General features: G+C 48.7%; 1 protein-coding gene across 2 annotated transcripts in view; it reads left to right on the top strand.

Annotated features, from left to right (window-relative positions):
* LOC142557121 (tetratricopeptide repeat protein 5-like) overlaps positions 1 to 15427 on the top strand; it is a 46651-nt gene that overhangs the window by 12562 nt on the left and 18662 nt on the right. For both annotated transcript variants that reach the window (XM_075668754.1, XM_075668760.1), the window contains exons 7-9: positions 792 to 938; positions 2068 to 2237; positions 10385 to 10529. In XM_075668754.1, the coding sequence (XP_075524869.1) occupies positions 792 to 938; positions 2068 to 2237; positions 10385 to 10529 (462 nt within the window). The remainder of the gene's footprint in view (positions 1 to 791; positions 939 to 2067; positions 2238 to 10384; positions 10530 to 15427) is intronic.

Here is a 15427-nt window from a genome sequence, read left to right as displayed (position 1 = left end):
TGTAGGCTGTGGCTCGCACATTTATTTTCGAACTTTATGCCCACACACGAGCTTATGCTGTTCTGCGCACTAAGCATACTTTCAAACTTGGTAGTCATTCACCACAGGTGCCGCCTGGTCACTCACTGCCGAACTCCGCTTCCTGCACGTGGCTGTCAGTCCGTGTGCATGTGATCTCTTGTTTCTATTGTACTCTACTATGGGCACTACAGGCATGATAGTGCTGATGGCTTGCTACCGGCTAGGCCTAGCCTGCACACTTCGTCAGGAGTCAGCAACAAAATTTGTGGTTTGCTGCAGAGTCAACGAAACTCTCCACTCCTCGCAGTGACCATACGGCACTCGGCAACATGGTGGAAACCATGCTAGGCAAGTCGAGGAATCGGCTTGACAACGAAAGTGAGAACATGGACAACAGCCTGAATTGTTGCCAACTGCCATGTTTGCAACATTGCGCTCGCCGATCAGTCCGAAAAATTTTGTGGTATACTGAGCGGCACATGAAAGTTGGTTTGAAACTATACAAAAACTCACTGGTATGGTGAACAGCTTAATACATCCATGTACTCGAAAAATGCAGTTGTACAAGCTTTTAGCATATCTCTTTTTACGCTGCTATATGAGTAGCACAATATGAATTCGTAGTCGCAATTAGTTGCAACTGCTGTGATATGTTTGGCATCCCTTGCACTGCCCCTGGACCTTACATTCTTCATAGCATCACACTAGGGTTCCTGGACACACTTATAGTTTGGAACCACTGGGTTAAGGTGTCTTTGGTATGACTGCAGGCCTTGCAACATGAGGAGGACTACCAGGGAGCTTTGGAGCAACTGGAGCGTGCATGCTCCTTGGAGCCCCATTGGACTGAGCCTCGAGATAAAGCCCAGAACCTGATGGCACACTTGGAACGACTGGCCAATGCCATTTCACATAAGGTGTAGTCTCTACAATATCTGTCACATTATTGGTAACAATTGTGGGCTGACCTTCATTTAATTTTTGCGACGTTGGGGTGCGAGACTCTCACGCATCCCCTGATATGTTGTTTTCCCTGCATGTCTCGCGTCTCCTGTAATCTGGCTTCTCATAGCTTAGTGCCGGCAGCGGTCGGTCTGGTTGCAGCGCATTACGAGAGATGGCGCGAGTGTGGCACTGCTAGCGCCACCTAACGGTGGTGTTGGGCACGCGCGACAGAGAGTAGGCTCTTCCTCTTTGGCTCCGAGTCGGCAAGCGGCACGGATGTTCCGCACGTATGCCGATCCATGCTCCTGCGAGACCTACACTGGAATGGATGAACGAACGTGCCACCGTTCGTGTGACCATAAACACTAACGACCAGGCGTTACGTGTCCAGCATGGGGCGAACATATTCACTCGCTATCTGGTCATGGGGAGTTGGACTTCCTCGATTTGTCGCGCGCCCATCGGCATGTTTTGTGGATAGCAGCTCGGCTAGCAGGCATTTGTCTATGAAAGGTGCAATAAATGCCCTTGTGATTGTTTGCACTACTGTGTCGTTGTTCCTTTGACCCAAGAGCATGGGTGAGAACTCCACAGACATGGTGCTAATTCTACACTTCCCATTGTTTGCCATTTTGAGATTTTACTTAAAAGAGCATTTCTTTCACTCAGCTTATCACTATAGTCATTGCCAGCTATGTGTAACTTGGTGCTCTGACAGCAAACAGGTACACTTTAGTACAGGACTTTAGAAAAAAAAGCACTCAAAGAAGTCATAACACTGGCTTCTTTAAGTGTAACGTGTATCCATATTTGTTATCCCAGTCACTGATTATGTAGTAGCTTGCTAGTGGTCAATTTGTTTCAAGGTCATTGGCAAGACCACAGGCATTCTCCAGTATGAGACATCTGTGTGTATGGTGTAATGACAACAATCCAGGAAATACTGTTGGCCTGCTTTTTGTCCCAAGAGCTTACTGCACTTCTGTGCTCATGGACTTTTATTGTGCCAAAAAACTGACTTGGAGGTCCTGTGAAGGGGGCTACGCTTGATAGTGTATGTGTATTTCAGCGATATCTGAATCTGGTAACTTTCTCTTGCAGGGTCACCTTAAGCCACGCAAGATCAAGGCTTTGCTAAGGGACCTAAAGGTGCAGCCGCTAGCAGGTCTTGAACCAGCCAAGTTACAAGATCTCTGTCCTGGAAAGAACGCTGGCCGCCTGCTCACTGTAAAAGTGGCCTGCAGTGTCCTCTCCCAGGAGCGCTTTCCATTGTAAGATTTTGCACAGACTGCTTGTGGTGACAAGTTCTGTACTTCTTTACTCTGATCTTACATGTTTTTTGTTTGTTTGGCTTCTAATGACTGTACAGTCATTGGGGAAAAAGTTGCACAGGTGAATAGTAGTCAGAGCAGCAATATTGCCACATCCTATATGGTTGCTGCGGGTATGTGCCAGGTGATGAGAACGACGCTGAAGTAGCGCGCGAGTGGAAAAACAGAGACGACAACGACGTCGCGTTGACTGCTCTGATAAAGTGCTTTCATACGTCCTCTATGCCGGCTTTCCCGTCTCCTACTAGGCTGCGACACTGGTGGAGGTGCTGGGTAGGATTGCCTCATGCTCGGCACCCCTTCGCGGAGCCATACCTCTAAAGCGGAATCACCTTCGTTCGTCGAAACTCCTGTTCACCAGTACAGTCGCCGCCTGCTAGGCCTGACGCCCGAGTTCAACCCTTTGCAGGACCCTGCTGGAACACGTCTACCTACTTCCGCCATGGCTACTGCAACTCCATCACAAGTGACGCTGCAGAATCCTAAGATACCAGAAAGTTTCCATGGCGACGCTTTTGAAGGTGTCCAAGATTGGCTGGACCAATTTGAGCGTGTCGCCAGTTATAATGACTGGGGCTCCCAGCAAAAGCTGTCTAATGTCTATTTCGCCCTTCAAGACAGTGCGCGGACGTGGTTTGTGAACCGGGACAGAAGTTTGACCACATGGGATGCCTTCTACACCCAGCTGCTAGACACATTCACTAGTACAGACAGAAGAGACAATGCGCAGCGCCTACTCGAATCCCGTATTCAAAAACCAAACAAGAGTGTTGCCATGTTTGCAGAAGACATAGCCCGCCTTTTCCGCAGAGCAGACCCTGAGATGGCCGAAGAAAAGAAGTTGCGCTATCTCTTGCGCGAAGTGAAGGAGGAACTGTTTGCCGCGCTTGTGAGGAACCCACCGACGACAGTGGCCGAATTTACCAAGGAGGCTACCGCTATAGAACGGGCACTACAGCAACGGTACCGCCAATATGACCGCAAGAGCTCGCCGGTGAATGCTTCAATTCTACCTGAGAGCTGCAGCACGTCTCTGCGTGAAGTAATCCTAGAGATTGTGCGAGAGGAGATCCGGCAGCTCGGCATCTCTCCCATGGCACCAGCGGTGGCTTCTGTCGCTGATATCGTTCAGGAGGAAGTTCGAGAGGCCTTTTCGTCGCCCGACTGGCAGGCGGTGCCGCGACGATTAACCTATGCGGAAGCTGTCTGTCGTCCACCTCCCGCCACTTTGATGCCGCTGACACCGTTGACCACTACGATGCAGCCATCACCACCACCCCCGACGCCCTATTTTCGACAGTCACAGCCGCCGCCAACTATGCCGTATCGCCGCCAGTCGATCGCTGCGCCTCGTTTCTACGGCGAATCCCCTGCTGGCTACCCGCTTCGAAAGACCGATTTGTGGCGCACCGCTGACCGCCGGCCGCTATGCTTTCATTGCAGCGAAGCAGGACATGTTTACCGCGCGTGCCACTACCGCGCGGCTGGGTATGCATGATTTCCCAACTGCAATTACCCTGTGTGTGATGCTGCACGTAGCTACGACGGAAATTCTACAAACTTTCGGCCAGAAAGTTCAACGACGACTCAATTGCGTTCCCCTTCTCCGGCTCGTTACACCCCACCGACCCGTCCCGATTTTTCTGACGCCTCTAGGGGCAGGTCCCCTTGCCCACGCCGGGGAAACTAGACGCAGCGACCTCCAGGGGTGAAGTTGCAAACCGCCTAGATATCCAAGAGCCCCCATTTCCGACGATCGACGCCTCTACAACTCCGACGACTCCAACCACACCCTCTGTAACCGATGCCGTCAGCGCCGATCTTGTCGTTTGCATTGACGGCCACCAAGTGGCCGCTCTCGTCGACACTGGTTCGCATTTTTCAATAATAAGTAAAAAGCTGGTCGATAGGCTGAGAAAAGTGAAGACGCCGTAGACCGGGCCCAACATAAGAACTGCCGGCGGCCAGTTGATGACGCTGATTGGAAAATGCACAGCCAGGATAGTAATCGCCGGTGCAACCTTTGTCGCCACCCTCGTCATTCTCTTTGAGTGTTGTAAGGAACTTATATTGGGGATGGATTTTTTGAGAGAGTACGGTGCAGTGATTAATGTCCGTGACCTCGTCGTCACATTTTCTACAAGCTCAGACGACGTCGACCCCGCGGAACACCAGCGACCCCGCTTACGTATCGCCGACGACGACGTCATGCTTCCGCCGCGAAGCCTGTTCCCTCGTACCTGTAATCTGCGACAACTTGAACACTGGGACTGGCGTCGCTGAGCACATTGACACACTGGTACTGAGTCAAGGGGTTTCCATCGCCAGGACCGTAATTAACGTACACGACGGACATGCTGAACTCCTGCTGACGAATTTTACCAGGGAACGTCGGCACATTGTTAAAGGCACGGCTGTTGCTTACTTCGGCGAATTTACTTCAATACAGGACTGCCTCTCAGCGGAGCACGCGACGTCCACCGTGGTTATGCCTGCCCCTGTGGTTGACATCAGTCCCACCTTATCGCCTGTGGAACGCAACAGCCTTCTTGAGCTCATCGATGAGTTTAAGAAATGCTTTTCATCTACGTCACGAGTCAGCCAGACGCCGCTCACTAAGCACCGTATTGTCACCGAAGCCGACGCCAGGCAGAATCCTTATCGTGTGGCACCGAAAGAGCGCGAGGCGATACAAACGCAAGTGAAGACGATGCTTGAGGACGGGGTTATTCGGCCATCTAAGAGTCCTTGGGCATCGCCTGTCGTGTTGGTGAAAAAGAAGGACGGTAGCCTGCGCTTCTGCGTTGACTACCGAAAACTCAACCAGATCACAAAGAAAGACGTTTATCCGCTGCCGCGTATCGACGATTCACTGGACAGGCTATGAAACGCACATTACTTCTCGTCGATAGACTTGAAAAGTGGCTACTGGCAAATAGAAGTTGATGAGAAAGATCGTGAGAAGACCGCTTTTGTGACGCCCGACGGACTTTATGAATTTCAGGTGCTCCCCTTTGGTTTGTGTTCTGCGCCGGCAACGTTTCAATGACTAATGGACACGGTACTCTCAGGCCTCAAATGGCAAACCTGTCTGGTGTACTTTGACGACGTGATTGTTTTCTCCGTCACGTTCGAGGAACACATACAGAGACTAAAGATGGTCTTTGAAGCAATACGCCCAGTTGGTCTAACTTGGAAACCTGGAAAGTGCCATTTTGGTTTTGAAGAACTTCAATTTCTCGGTCACGTTGTTAGTCGTGAAGGTGTCCGACCTGACCCTGATAAAATCTCTGCCGTCGCTAATTTCCCAACGCCATCAGATAAAAAGGCAGTGCAACATTTTCTGGGCCTTTGCGCCTACTACCGACGGTTTATCGTGGAATTTTCGCATATCGCATGGCCATTGACACATCTTACCAGAGAAGATGTCCCCTTTGTGTGGGATGAAGACCAGCAACGGGCTTTTGATGACCTACGGCAACGGCTGCAGACGCCTCCCGTGCTCGCACACTTTGATGAAGACGCCCCTACGATTCTTCATACCAACGCTAGTAATGTCGGCCTTGGCGCAGTGCTTGTACAGCAGCAGGACGGCGCCGAAAGAGTGATTGCTTACGCCAGCAGGACGCTATCAAGGACGGAGGCTAACTACTCTACTACAGAAAAAGAATGTCTCGCACTGGTGTGGGCCGTCCTGAAATTTCGGCCATATTTGTATGCTCAGAGTTTCCCCGTTGTCAGTGATCATCATGCACTTTGCTGGCTGACTAATTTAAGAGATCCAGCTGGTCGGCTTGCGCGCTGGAGCCTTCGGCTCCAAGAGTTCGACTTCACTGTTGTATACAAATCGGGGAAACGACATGCCGACGCCGGCTGCCTTTCTCGGTCTCCTGTTGAGACTGCCGTGCACGACGATGATGACGCGGCTTTTCTAGGCGTTCTAGATACTGTGGCTGTGTCACACCAGCAACGCGAGGATGCAGAACTTGTTCCTCTTTTCGATTACTTAGAGGGAAGAACAAGCAGCGTGCCGAGGTTATTCACCAGAGGGCTGCCTTTATTCTGCTTATGCCACGACGTTCTGTATAAAAACTTTTCACCTAGTGGCAGCAGCTACCTACTCGTCATTCCCGCATCTCTTCGTGACGAAGTCCTACATGCCTGTCACAACGAGCCGACCGCTGGTCACTTAGGCTACACTCGGACATTAGCAAGAATTAGGCTAAAGTACTATTGGCCGAGACTTGCGTCGGTCGTGAAATGTTGCACACAGACATGCCTGGATTGCCAGCGCCGCAAAGCCCTACCCAGCAAGCCAGCTGGGCTGCTGCGTCCTGTTCAGATACCGAAGCGCTGTTCGAACAAATTGGCATGGACCTCTTAGGTCCGTTTCCACTGTTTACTGCCGGAAATAGATGGATAATCATCGTCACGGATTATCTTACTCGATACGCCGAAACAGGTGCTATCCAACGTGGAACAGCAGCTGAAGCAGCGCGATTTTTCGTCGGAGCCGTCGTCCTAAGGCATGGCGCTCCCGCAGTGGTCATAACAGACAGAGGATCTGCGTTCACAGCTGCGCTTCTGGATACCGTGTTGCGACTAAGTGGTACCACTCGCCGAAAGACCACGGCTTATCATCCCCAAACCAATGGACTGACAGAATGTATGAATAAGACTCTGGCAGACATGATGAGTATGCACATCGACGTCGACCACAAGAGCTGGGACGAGATTTTACCATATGTTACATTTGCGTATAACACGGCTCGCCAAGAGACAACACGCGTGACGCCTTTCAACCTCGTTTACGGACGCGAAGTGACAAAAATGTTGGACGCAATGCTGCCACACGAGTGCGGTGACGACGAGACTGGTGCCAAGGAGTTTATGCAACGTGCAGAGGAAGCCAGGCAGCTTGTGCGTTTGCTAATCAAAGAACAACAGGAATACGATGCCCGACACTATAATCTTCGGCACAGACCAGTCACATACGTCAGTGACCAGGTATGGGTCTGGACTCCGATTCGTCGGCGGGGGCTGTCTGAAAAGCTCCTGCAAAGATACTTCAGCCCGTACACAGTTCTGCGCCGCATCAGCGATGTGAATTATGAAGTTGTCCCCGACAGCCATAACTGCTCCAAACGCCGGCGGCATCTTCCCGAGGTTGTGCACGTGCTTCGTATGAAGCCATACATTTCCTCATGACCTCAACTTTGCACCGTCTGTGCACAGCCTTCGGTGGTAGGTGCATCGGGACGATGCCTTTCTTTTTCAAGGGGGGGGGGGGGGGGCAAATGCCACATCCTATATGGTCGCCGCGGGTATGTGCCAGGCGATGAGAACGACGCTGAAGTAGCGCGCGAGTAGAAAAACAGAGACGACAACGCCGTCGCGTTGACTTCTCTGATAAAGTGCTTTCATACGCTCTCTACGCCGGCTTTCCCGTCTCCTACTAGGCTGCGACAATATCGCTAGACATGACACTGCATTTCATAAACATGCCACTATCAAGAGTGGTGGGCCATTCCCAGTCTACAGTCAGAGAGCAGTTCAGCAGACACTTATTACTTCACCTCCCTCTCGGAACCCACCCACTCGTCACACCATAAGTTACTTGCAAGCAGTAACAATCTATCAAATCACCCTTATGACTGGAGAGTGGCAGCTTTCCAAAACTCGGGCTATCAGTGCTTTTGTGCCTGGCAGTGCTGTACGTTGAACATCACCACTTTGGTCACTGGTCATTTGTGCCTATCTTTCTTTTCCTTATCACTGTACATGCTGCAGCAGGCCAGGAGTTATGTTCCTCTGCTGGAGCAGAAGGTCACAGGTTTAGGCCTTGCTGCAGCAGCTGCATTCTGATGTGTGTTATAAGCAAGAATGTAAAATGTAGTACAGTACTCCTAAAGATTTGTTGTAAGGTAACCTTTCTTGTGCTGGGGGGTGGGGGGTGGACAAGTCTCGCCCCTGTATTCTTAAACGATGCTTCGCTCAAAGCTTTTTGTCCACTTGACCGAGTGGAACACAGTGCTGCCCCTTGGCTGAAAGACGCGCTACTCTTCTCAATGATTTGGTGTCTACTTTTCTCAAGAATTGAGTAGATAAGTGGGTTAGTAACCTGCGTCGGACTGCAGCCACTGGGCCTATGGATTGGCTGGTCTTGGATTGCTGACGAGTAGCATTGAATGTTGTCGATCCATCCAGGTAGAACCAGGCCAGGCATGCTCCAGCGGTGGTTCAGGGAGCTGCTGCTAGTGCGGTGAAGAAAACATGTTTGACAGAGTGAACCTGCATTGCAAACCAAAGCGGATTAGTGGCTTGCATCAGAGCACATCTACCGAGCCCACAGAACGGCACTGGTCTAGCTATGTTGTTTATAGCTGGCTCACATGCTGCTGTCGTTGATAGGGTCTTCCAAAATTAATCAAAGACTGGGTGCTTCATGTGCAAATCGGCTGGTCTTGGATTGCTGGAGAGTGCAACGTTGAATGTTGTCTTTCCATCCAGGTAGAACCAGGTTGGGTGTGCTTCAGTGATTGGTCAGGAAGCTGTTGTTAGTAGGTTCTGGGACTGAGTGAGCCTACATTGTAAACAAAAGTGGACTAGTGGTCTGCATCAGAGCACAGCCACCGAGCCCATCATAAAACCAATGTATAACAGTGACCGAAACTTGAGATGCCTTATCTTGCCCTGGTCAATTTTTTGGATCTCACAAACATGACAACTCTTAACATAGTCCCCACCATAGAGTCTTGCTCATGGTTGCACGCACCCTCACTGTCTTTGGTGAGGCAATTTTTCAGCTTTATGAATGCCATTTGATTGCTGTAAAGACGTCTTCCGCAACTTGGCACTAAACTATAACTCAGGCCTTTCAACACCCCCAAAGCAGCACTGGTCAGGCCTAATGGCCTACACAATGTGACCACTGATCACCACTATGTGAATGTGACCTTGACGAAAATTTTATGCTTGCCAGCATGGTGATGAGTGGGAAGTTGTTGCAGGATGCTTGTCTTGAATATGATAGTAAGATGTAGTCAACATCAGTGATCGAGCTTGGGGTCATGGGCAGAGGCTTGACTGACAGCCCTAGAAGCAGCTGATGCCTTTGTTGGTGGTAGGCTGGCAGCTATTGTGAGTACCTTCCAAGTTCGCCTGTGTGCTTACTGGACACAACACAGCCTAAAATGCCACTGTTGTACAGTCATGGTCACGTGTGACATATGCACTCGCGACTTTCAGGGCATCTGATGTAGGGTCGCGCAGTGGGCAAACGTGAAATGCCGACCGTGACCTTGTTCATCATGGAGTTTCAAGGAATTATTACTTCACTGAATTACAACACGGAGGAAAAAATTTGTCAATGAATTTTTTATGCTGGTGGTGTTTTAAAGAATAATGAAATTGATTTTTTCATTGAAATACGGTTTTTCTGACTGCTTGAATTTGTTTTTCGAGCCCCCTCCATGACCCCGAAAATTGATCAGCTTGTATATTCTTTAACTACAACATTTTCGCCTTGGCCATCTGGATGGCTAACATGTGGAGCGTAAAGTGATGCTCTACCGAAGAACCTGCTATATCTCACCTGTTTCTGCTTGGAAATTGTATGCTACAGAAGCTGATATTCTAACTGTAACATAAAATTACTTTGATGTAATTTGGGCATCAGTTGACGGTAACAGATACATGATGAAACAAGTGATGAATGTTGTTACATCATGAACGTGGCTTAACTGAAATTTAGCAATCTTGAACTGTAGAAACTAGTGAATATTATCCTTCCATATTGCTTAAAAAATGAATTAAGACGGCAAGCTGGGCGAGTTGGTGATTGAACATGTTCCTATGGGTGGGCAGCGCAACCCGGACGAAGGACAAGAGGACTGCGCTCGTGTTGTGTACTTCCTCTTGTCCTTCGTCCGGGTTGCGCTGCCCACCCATAGGAACATATAAAAAATGAAGTTGTGGTTCGAGGTGGGTATGCATGTAGACTCTTTCTTCAAAAATAGCAAAAAGGGAAAAAGAATTACAGTCAAACACTTATTAAGGTCCTAAAAGTTTATTTTACTTTCTTTCAGCACTATGTGTGCTTTGGATGAAGATGCTTCCTGTCTTGCTGTGAATGTCTACAATATGGCTGATGGACGGGGATTTGTTGTTGGAGACTCTGTTGCAATTCCTGAGCCAAATTTTCGTCATATTCGAGTTAATCACAAAGGCCTTGTGAGTATTTTTTGCTTGTTTGCAAAACCTTGTGTACGAGTTAGACTTAGGGCATTATGTGCCTTTTATGTATTAATGTCTTTCATACATACGTTTCCTTCATCCTATGATATGTGTGTGATAAGTGTATGATCCTATATGTGTATGATTGGCGATGCTGATGAGACTTTTCCATGACAGCAGCAGTTGCCGACTCATCTGCAACATGTTAGGTCGGAATTCTTTGGACTAGCTCCACCATTGAGGACAGCCATGCTTGTAAAAACAAAGCCTTCACTCAGTGTAAAAAATATGTTTGTTTTGAGGTATGCTTTCAGTAGTCATGATATTTAATGATTAGAAAAGCACTGAGAATAGCTGCAGTTTATTGTGCAAGTAATGTCAGCCTCTTGAAGTAATCCAGCTTTCAGAATTGTGCTATCTGCCACGGGAGAGCTTCAATAAAGGTCCCCGCAGGGGCGTCTGCGTCAGCAGGCGTTTGGTGTGTTGCGACACCACCTACCCGAGCACACGAGGGTTGGACCCTACCGCGTTTAACCGTGCATGGCTTAGCCGTGTCCGGGGAAAAGGGGATCCTGGGGGTTGAGCTGATGCCGGGTGTACGGACCTTTAAGGCCCCCCGGTGGAGGCAACACACCTCTTTGGCCTCTGCTTCACGTAGACGGCACCCCCGGACTGACCCACCCGGGGGAAATCGGTAGTTGCCTTTTCCTGTCTCTCCCTCCCTACTACCTTCGTCTTTCCCTTACTTTCCACCTTTCCTGTCTCCTTCTCATTTCTTTATTACTTCCGAGCTTCCTGGCAGCAAGGGTTAACCTTGTGTGAGTAGCCAACCTTAGTTATGTCATATTTGGTTATAGTGGCAACGTACAGCTGGCGTTTGCAGGCCCTGCAGCGTCCCCTTGTTGGACTCCATGGTGGGTGGCTAGCGTTGCTGCCGAAAACTACACGTCTACACATGGCTACTTCCTTCCCTCTACTACCTGATCGCCCTCAGAAAAGAGGGCGCACCGAAGATGTTTTCCAATTTTTCGGACGCCAAGTCCACACCTGCCCCCGTTTTCATGCAGTACACTCTGAAAACCCAGGCAAACTAGTTCGAACCGTCTCCATTTCTTGTTTCGAAGTCGTTAACTGAAATTTTTGGTCCAGGATATAACGCGTCGAAGATGGCAAGCGGTGAACTCCTCTTGGAGCTCCGCGATCAGAAGCAGTATGAGAAACTGCCAAAACTAGTGTCATTTGGGGAAACCCAAGTAATCGTAACCCCCCACTGTACTATGAATACCACCTGTGGCGTAGTCTCAGATGATGATGTTTTGGAGTTAACTGAAGCGGAACTCTTGGTGGGCTTCAGTGAACAGAATGTGATCAATGTTAAAAGAATTAAGATAAGGCGAGATGGCAAAGAAATCCAAACCAAGCACTTGATAATTACCTTCGGTTCAAGTATCCTGCCCGAGTCAATCGAGGCAGGGTATATTAAGCTACGCATTAGGCCATATGTGCCAAACCCCCTGAGATGTTTCAAATGCCAACGTTTCGGCCACAGCTTGCAGAGCTGCCGAGGCCGCCAAACCTGTGCGAAATGCAGTGCCCATGAACACACCTCTGAAGCTTGTGAGAACTCTCTCCACTGCATGAACTGTGATGGGGAACATGCCGCGTACTCGCGGTCCTGTCCATCATGGAAAAAAGAAAAAGAAATAGTCACAATCAAAGTTAAGGAAAGCATATCGTTCAAAGAGGCACGCAGGCGGGTAGCATACCTGCCAAAGAAAAGCTTTGCCGAAGTGGCGCGTCGGGGCAGCATCACAACGGCCTCCGGCGGCTGTCCGACCCACAAACAGTGAGTCGGCGGTTACGCCGTCTGCGCCCACGTTGGGTGGTCACGGCTAGCGCTGCTCCACCAACCGAGCAGAAGAGACCATCAACCCCGAAGGTGGGCGCAGCCGAGACTGCCCCAACCTCCCCTGCCTCTTCCAGCACTGGCAACAGCCGGCGCAACCAAATCCCTCAGGGAGCCCCATCGACCTCCGGGCTGGTGGCCGCAGGGGTCTTGCCCTCCAAGGCGGGACTCTCTCGGGAAACTTCTCGCTCACAAGAGCACGTGTCCGGCGCCTCACTAGAGGCAATGGACTCTACACCTGTCCTCAAGGCGCACCAAACACCTAAGGAGCAGCGAGGCTCCCTCGAACGCTCCAAAAAGGGCAAAACCCCGGTTACAGGGCCTCGAAATAGCTCTGTAATCTAAGGCATCAGTTCCGTTTCCATACACACAGCACCAATTTACTTTTAAATTGGATACACAAATTATTCAATGGAATGTCAGAGGTCTTCTTAGGAACCTCGATGATGTGCAAGAACTCATCCACAAACACAATCTAAAAGTGCTGTGTCTACAGGAAGCACACCTGAAATCACAACACACAAACTTTCTTCGACAGTATGGTACTTTTCGCAAAGATCGCAATGATGCAATCGCATCATCGGGCGGTGTTGCAATTGTAATTCAAAAGAACATAGCGTGTCAACGTTTACAGCTAGGAACAGCCCTTGAAGCAGTGGCGGTTTGAGTTGTTTCGCTAAACAAACTAACCACTGTTTGCTCGCTTTATATACCTCCCCATTACAAACTTAGCAAATATGAATTTCAATCCTTTATAGATGAATTGCCAGAACCTTATATTGTTCTTGGCGATTTCAATGCACACAACTACCTGTGGGGCGACCCTCATATAGATGCGCGAGGACGACTTGTTGAGCAATTCCTTTTCTCTTCTGGTGCGTGCATTCTGAATAAGAAAGAACCCACATATTACTGCCTTGGCAAAAAAACCTCTTCTTCAATTGATCTCAGCATAGTTTCTCCTTCTATTCTGCCTGAACTCGAATGGGAAGTTACAAACAATCCTTACGGAAGCGACCACTTCCCCATACTGCTACGAACACCTAAAGAAAATGAATATCCACCACAGGCTCCTAAGTGGAAGATTGATACAGCTGACTGGGAGAAATTCCGAACTCTCAGTAGTATTTCATGGGATGACATGTCCTCGTTAGGAATTGATGCTGCTGTGGAATATTTTACAGCCTTCATAATAGATGCCGCAACTAAATGTATATCGCAAGTAAATGGCTTGGCATGCAAACGGCGTGTCCCGTGGTGGAACGATGACTGTAGGATCGCTCGTATGAAACGGAACAAAGCGTGGGGGTTGCTACGCGCTTCTCCCACTGCGGATAATCTTATTAACTTTAAGGAAGTAAAGTCCCAAGGCAGGAGAACGCGCCGACAGGCCAGAAGAGAGAGTTGGCAGAAGTTTTTATCGAGTATTAACTCGTACACAGATGAAGCCAAAGTCTGGAACAGGACTAATAGGGTAAGAGAGCGACAAACATATTCACTCCCTTTGGTAAACACACAAGGTGAAACACTGAAAGATCAGGCAGACTCACTTGGTGAACACTTTGAGAGCGTGTCGAGTTCAAACCATTATTCGCAATCCTTTTTGAAATACAAACAAATAGAAGAATGTAAGCCAATAATACGAAAATCCGGACAGAATGAACCTTATAATCGGCCTATCAGTATTGCTGAGTTGAGAGCTGCCTTGAACACATGCAAAAGCACTGCACTGGGACCTGATAGTCATGTATGACATGATCAGAAACTTACATACTGACACCAAACTTACATTACTCACACTTTTCAACGCTATTTGGACTACGGGATACCTCCCATCCACATGAAAAGAAGCGATTGTGGTCCCTGTTCTTAAGCAGGGTAAAGACCCTTTCTTGGCGGCAAGTTACCGTCCGATAGCTCTTACAAATTGTCTTTGTAAGCTTTTTGAAAAAATGGTTAACCGCAGACTTGTACATTTCCTTGAACTCAACAATATGCTCGATCCCCTTCAGTGTGGCTTCAGAGAAGGGCGGTCCACAACCGATCACCTTGTGCGCATTGAGGGAAACATTCGCGACGCTTTTCTACATAAACAATATTTCCTATCCGTATTCCTCGATATGGAGAAGGCGTACAACACAACGTGGCACTATGGAATCTTGAGAGACTTGTCAGGAATTGGCATCCGTGGCAATATGCTCATCCTAATAGAAAGCTATTTGTCCCACCGTACATTCCGCGTGAAAGTCGGCAATGTATTGTTGCGACCTTTTATACAGGAAACTGGTGTACCTCAAGGAGGTGTACTTAGCTGCACGCTCTTTATCGTAAAAATGAACACCCTTCGTGCTTCATTACCGCCAGCCATTTTTTATTCTGCTTACGTAGACGACATACAGATAGGTTTCAAATCCTGCAACCTTACAGTATGTGAGAGGCAAGTACAACAGGGCTTGAATAAAGTGTCCAAATGGGCAGAAGAAAACGAATTTAAAGTGAACCCGAACAAGAGTTCTTGCGTGCTTTTCACGAGAAACAAAGGGCTGATTGCAGAACCCAGTATCGAAATGTATGGTCAGCGAATTCCTGTGAACAAAGAACACAAGTTCTTAGGCATCATACTTGATTCTAAATTAACTTTTATTCCACACATAAAGTACCTCAAGGTCAAATGCTTAAAAACAATGAACTTACTTAAAGTGTTATCCCACACAACATGGGGCAGCGACAGGAAATGTTTAATGAATCTTTACAAGAGCCTCATTCGATCACAGTTGGACTTCAGTGGCGTGATCTATCATTCTGCAGCCCCGAGCGCGCTAAAGATGCTAGATCCGGTCCACCATCTAGGAATCCGACTGGCCACTGGAGCTTTCAGAACAAGTCCCATTGAAAGTTTATATGCAGAATCAAATGAGTGGTCACTTCATCTGCAGAGAACATACATCAGCCAAACATATTTTCTGAAAGTCCACTCTAATCCTCAACA

Source organism: Dermacentor variabilis, chromosome 1 (genome assembly GCF_050947875.1).
Source record: "Dermacentor variabilis isolate Ectoservices chromosome 1, ASM5094787v1, whole genome shotgun sequence".
NCBI classification, from domain to species: Eukaryota; Metazoa; Arthropoda; class Arachnida; order Ixodida; family Ixodidae; genus Dermacentor; species Dermacentor variabilis.
Note: the sequence above shows the minus strand (reverse complement) of the source record. Positions and strands in the feature narration are given on the sequence as shown.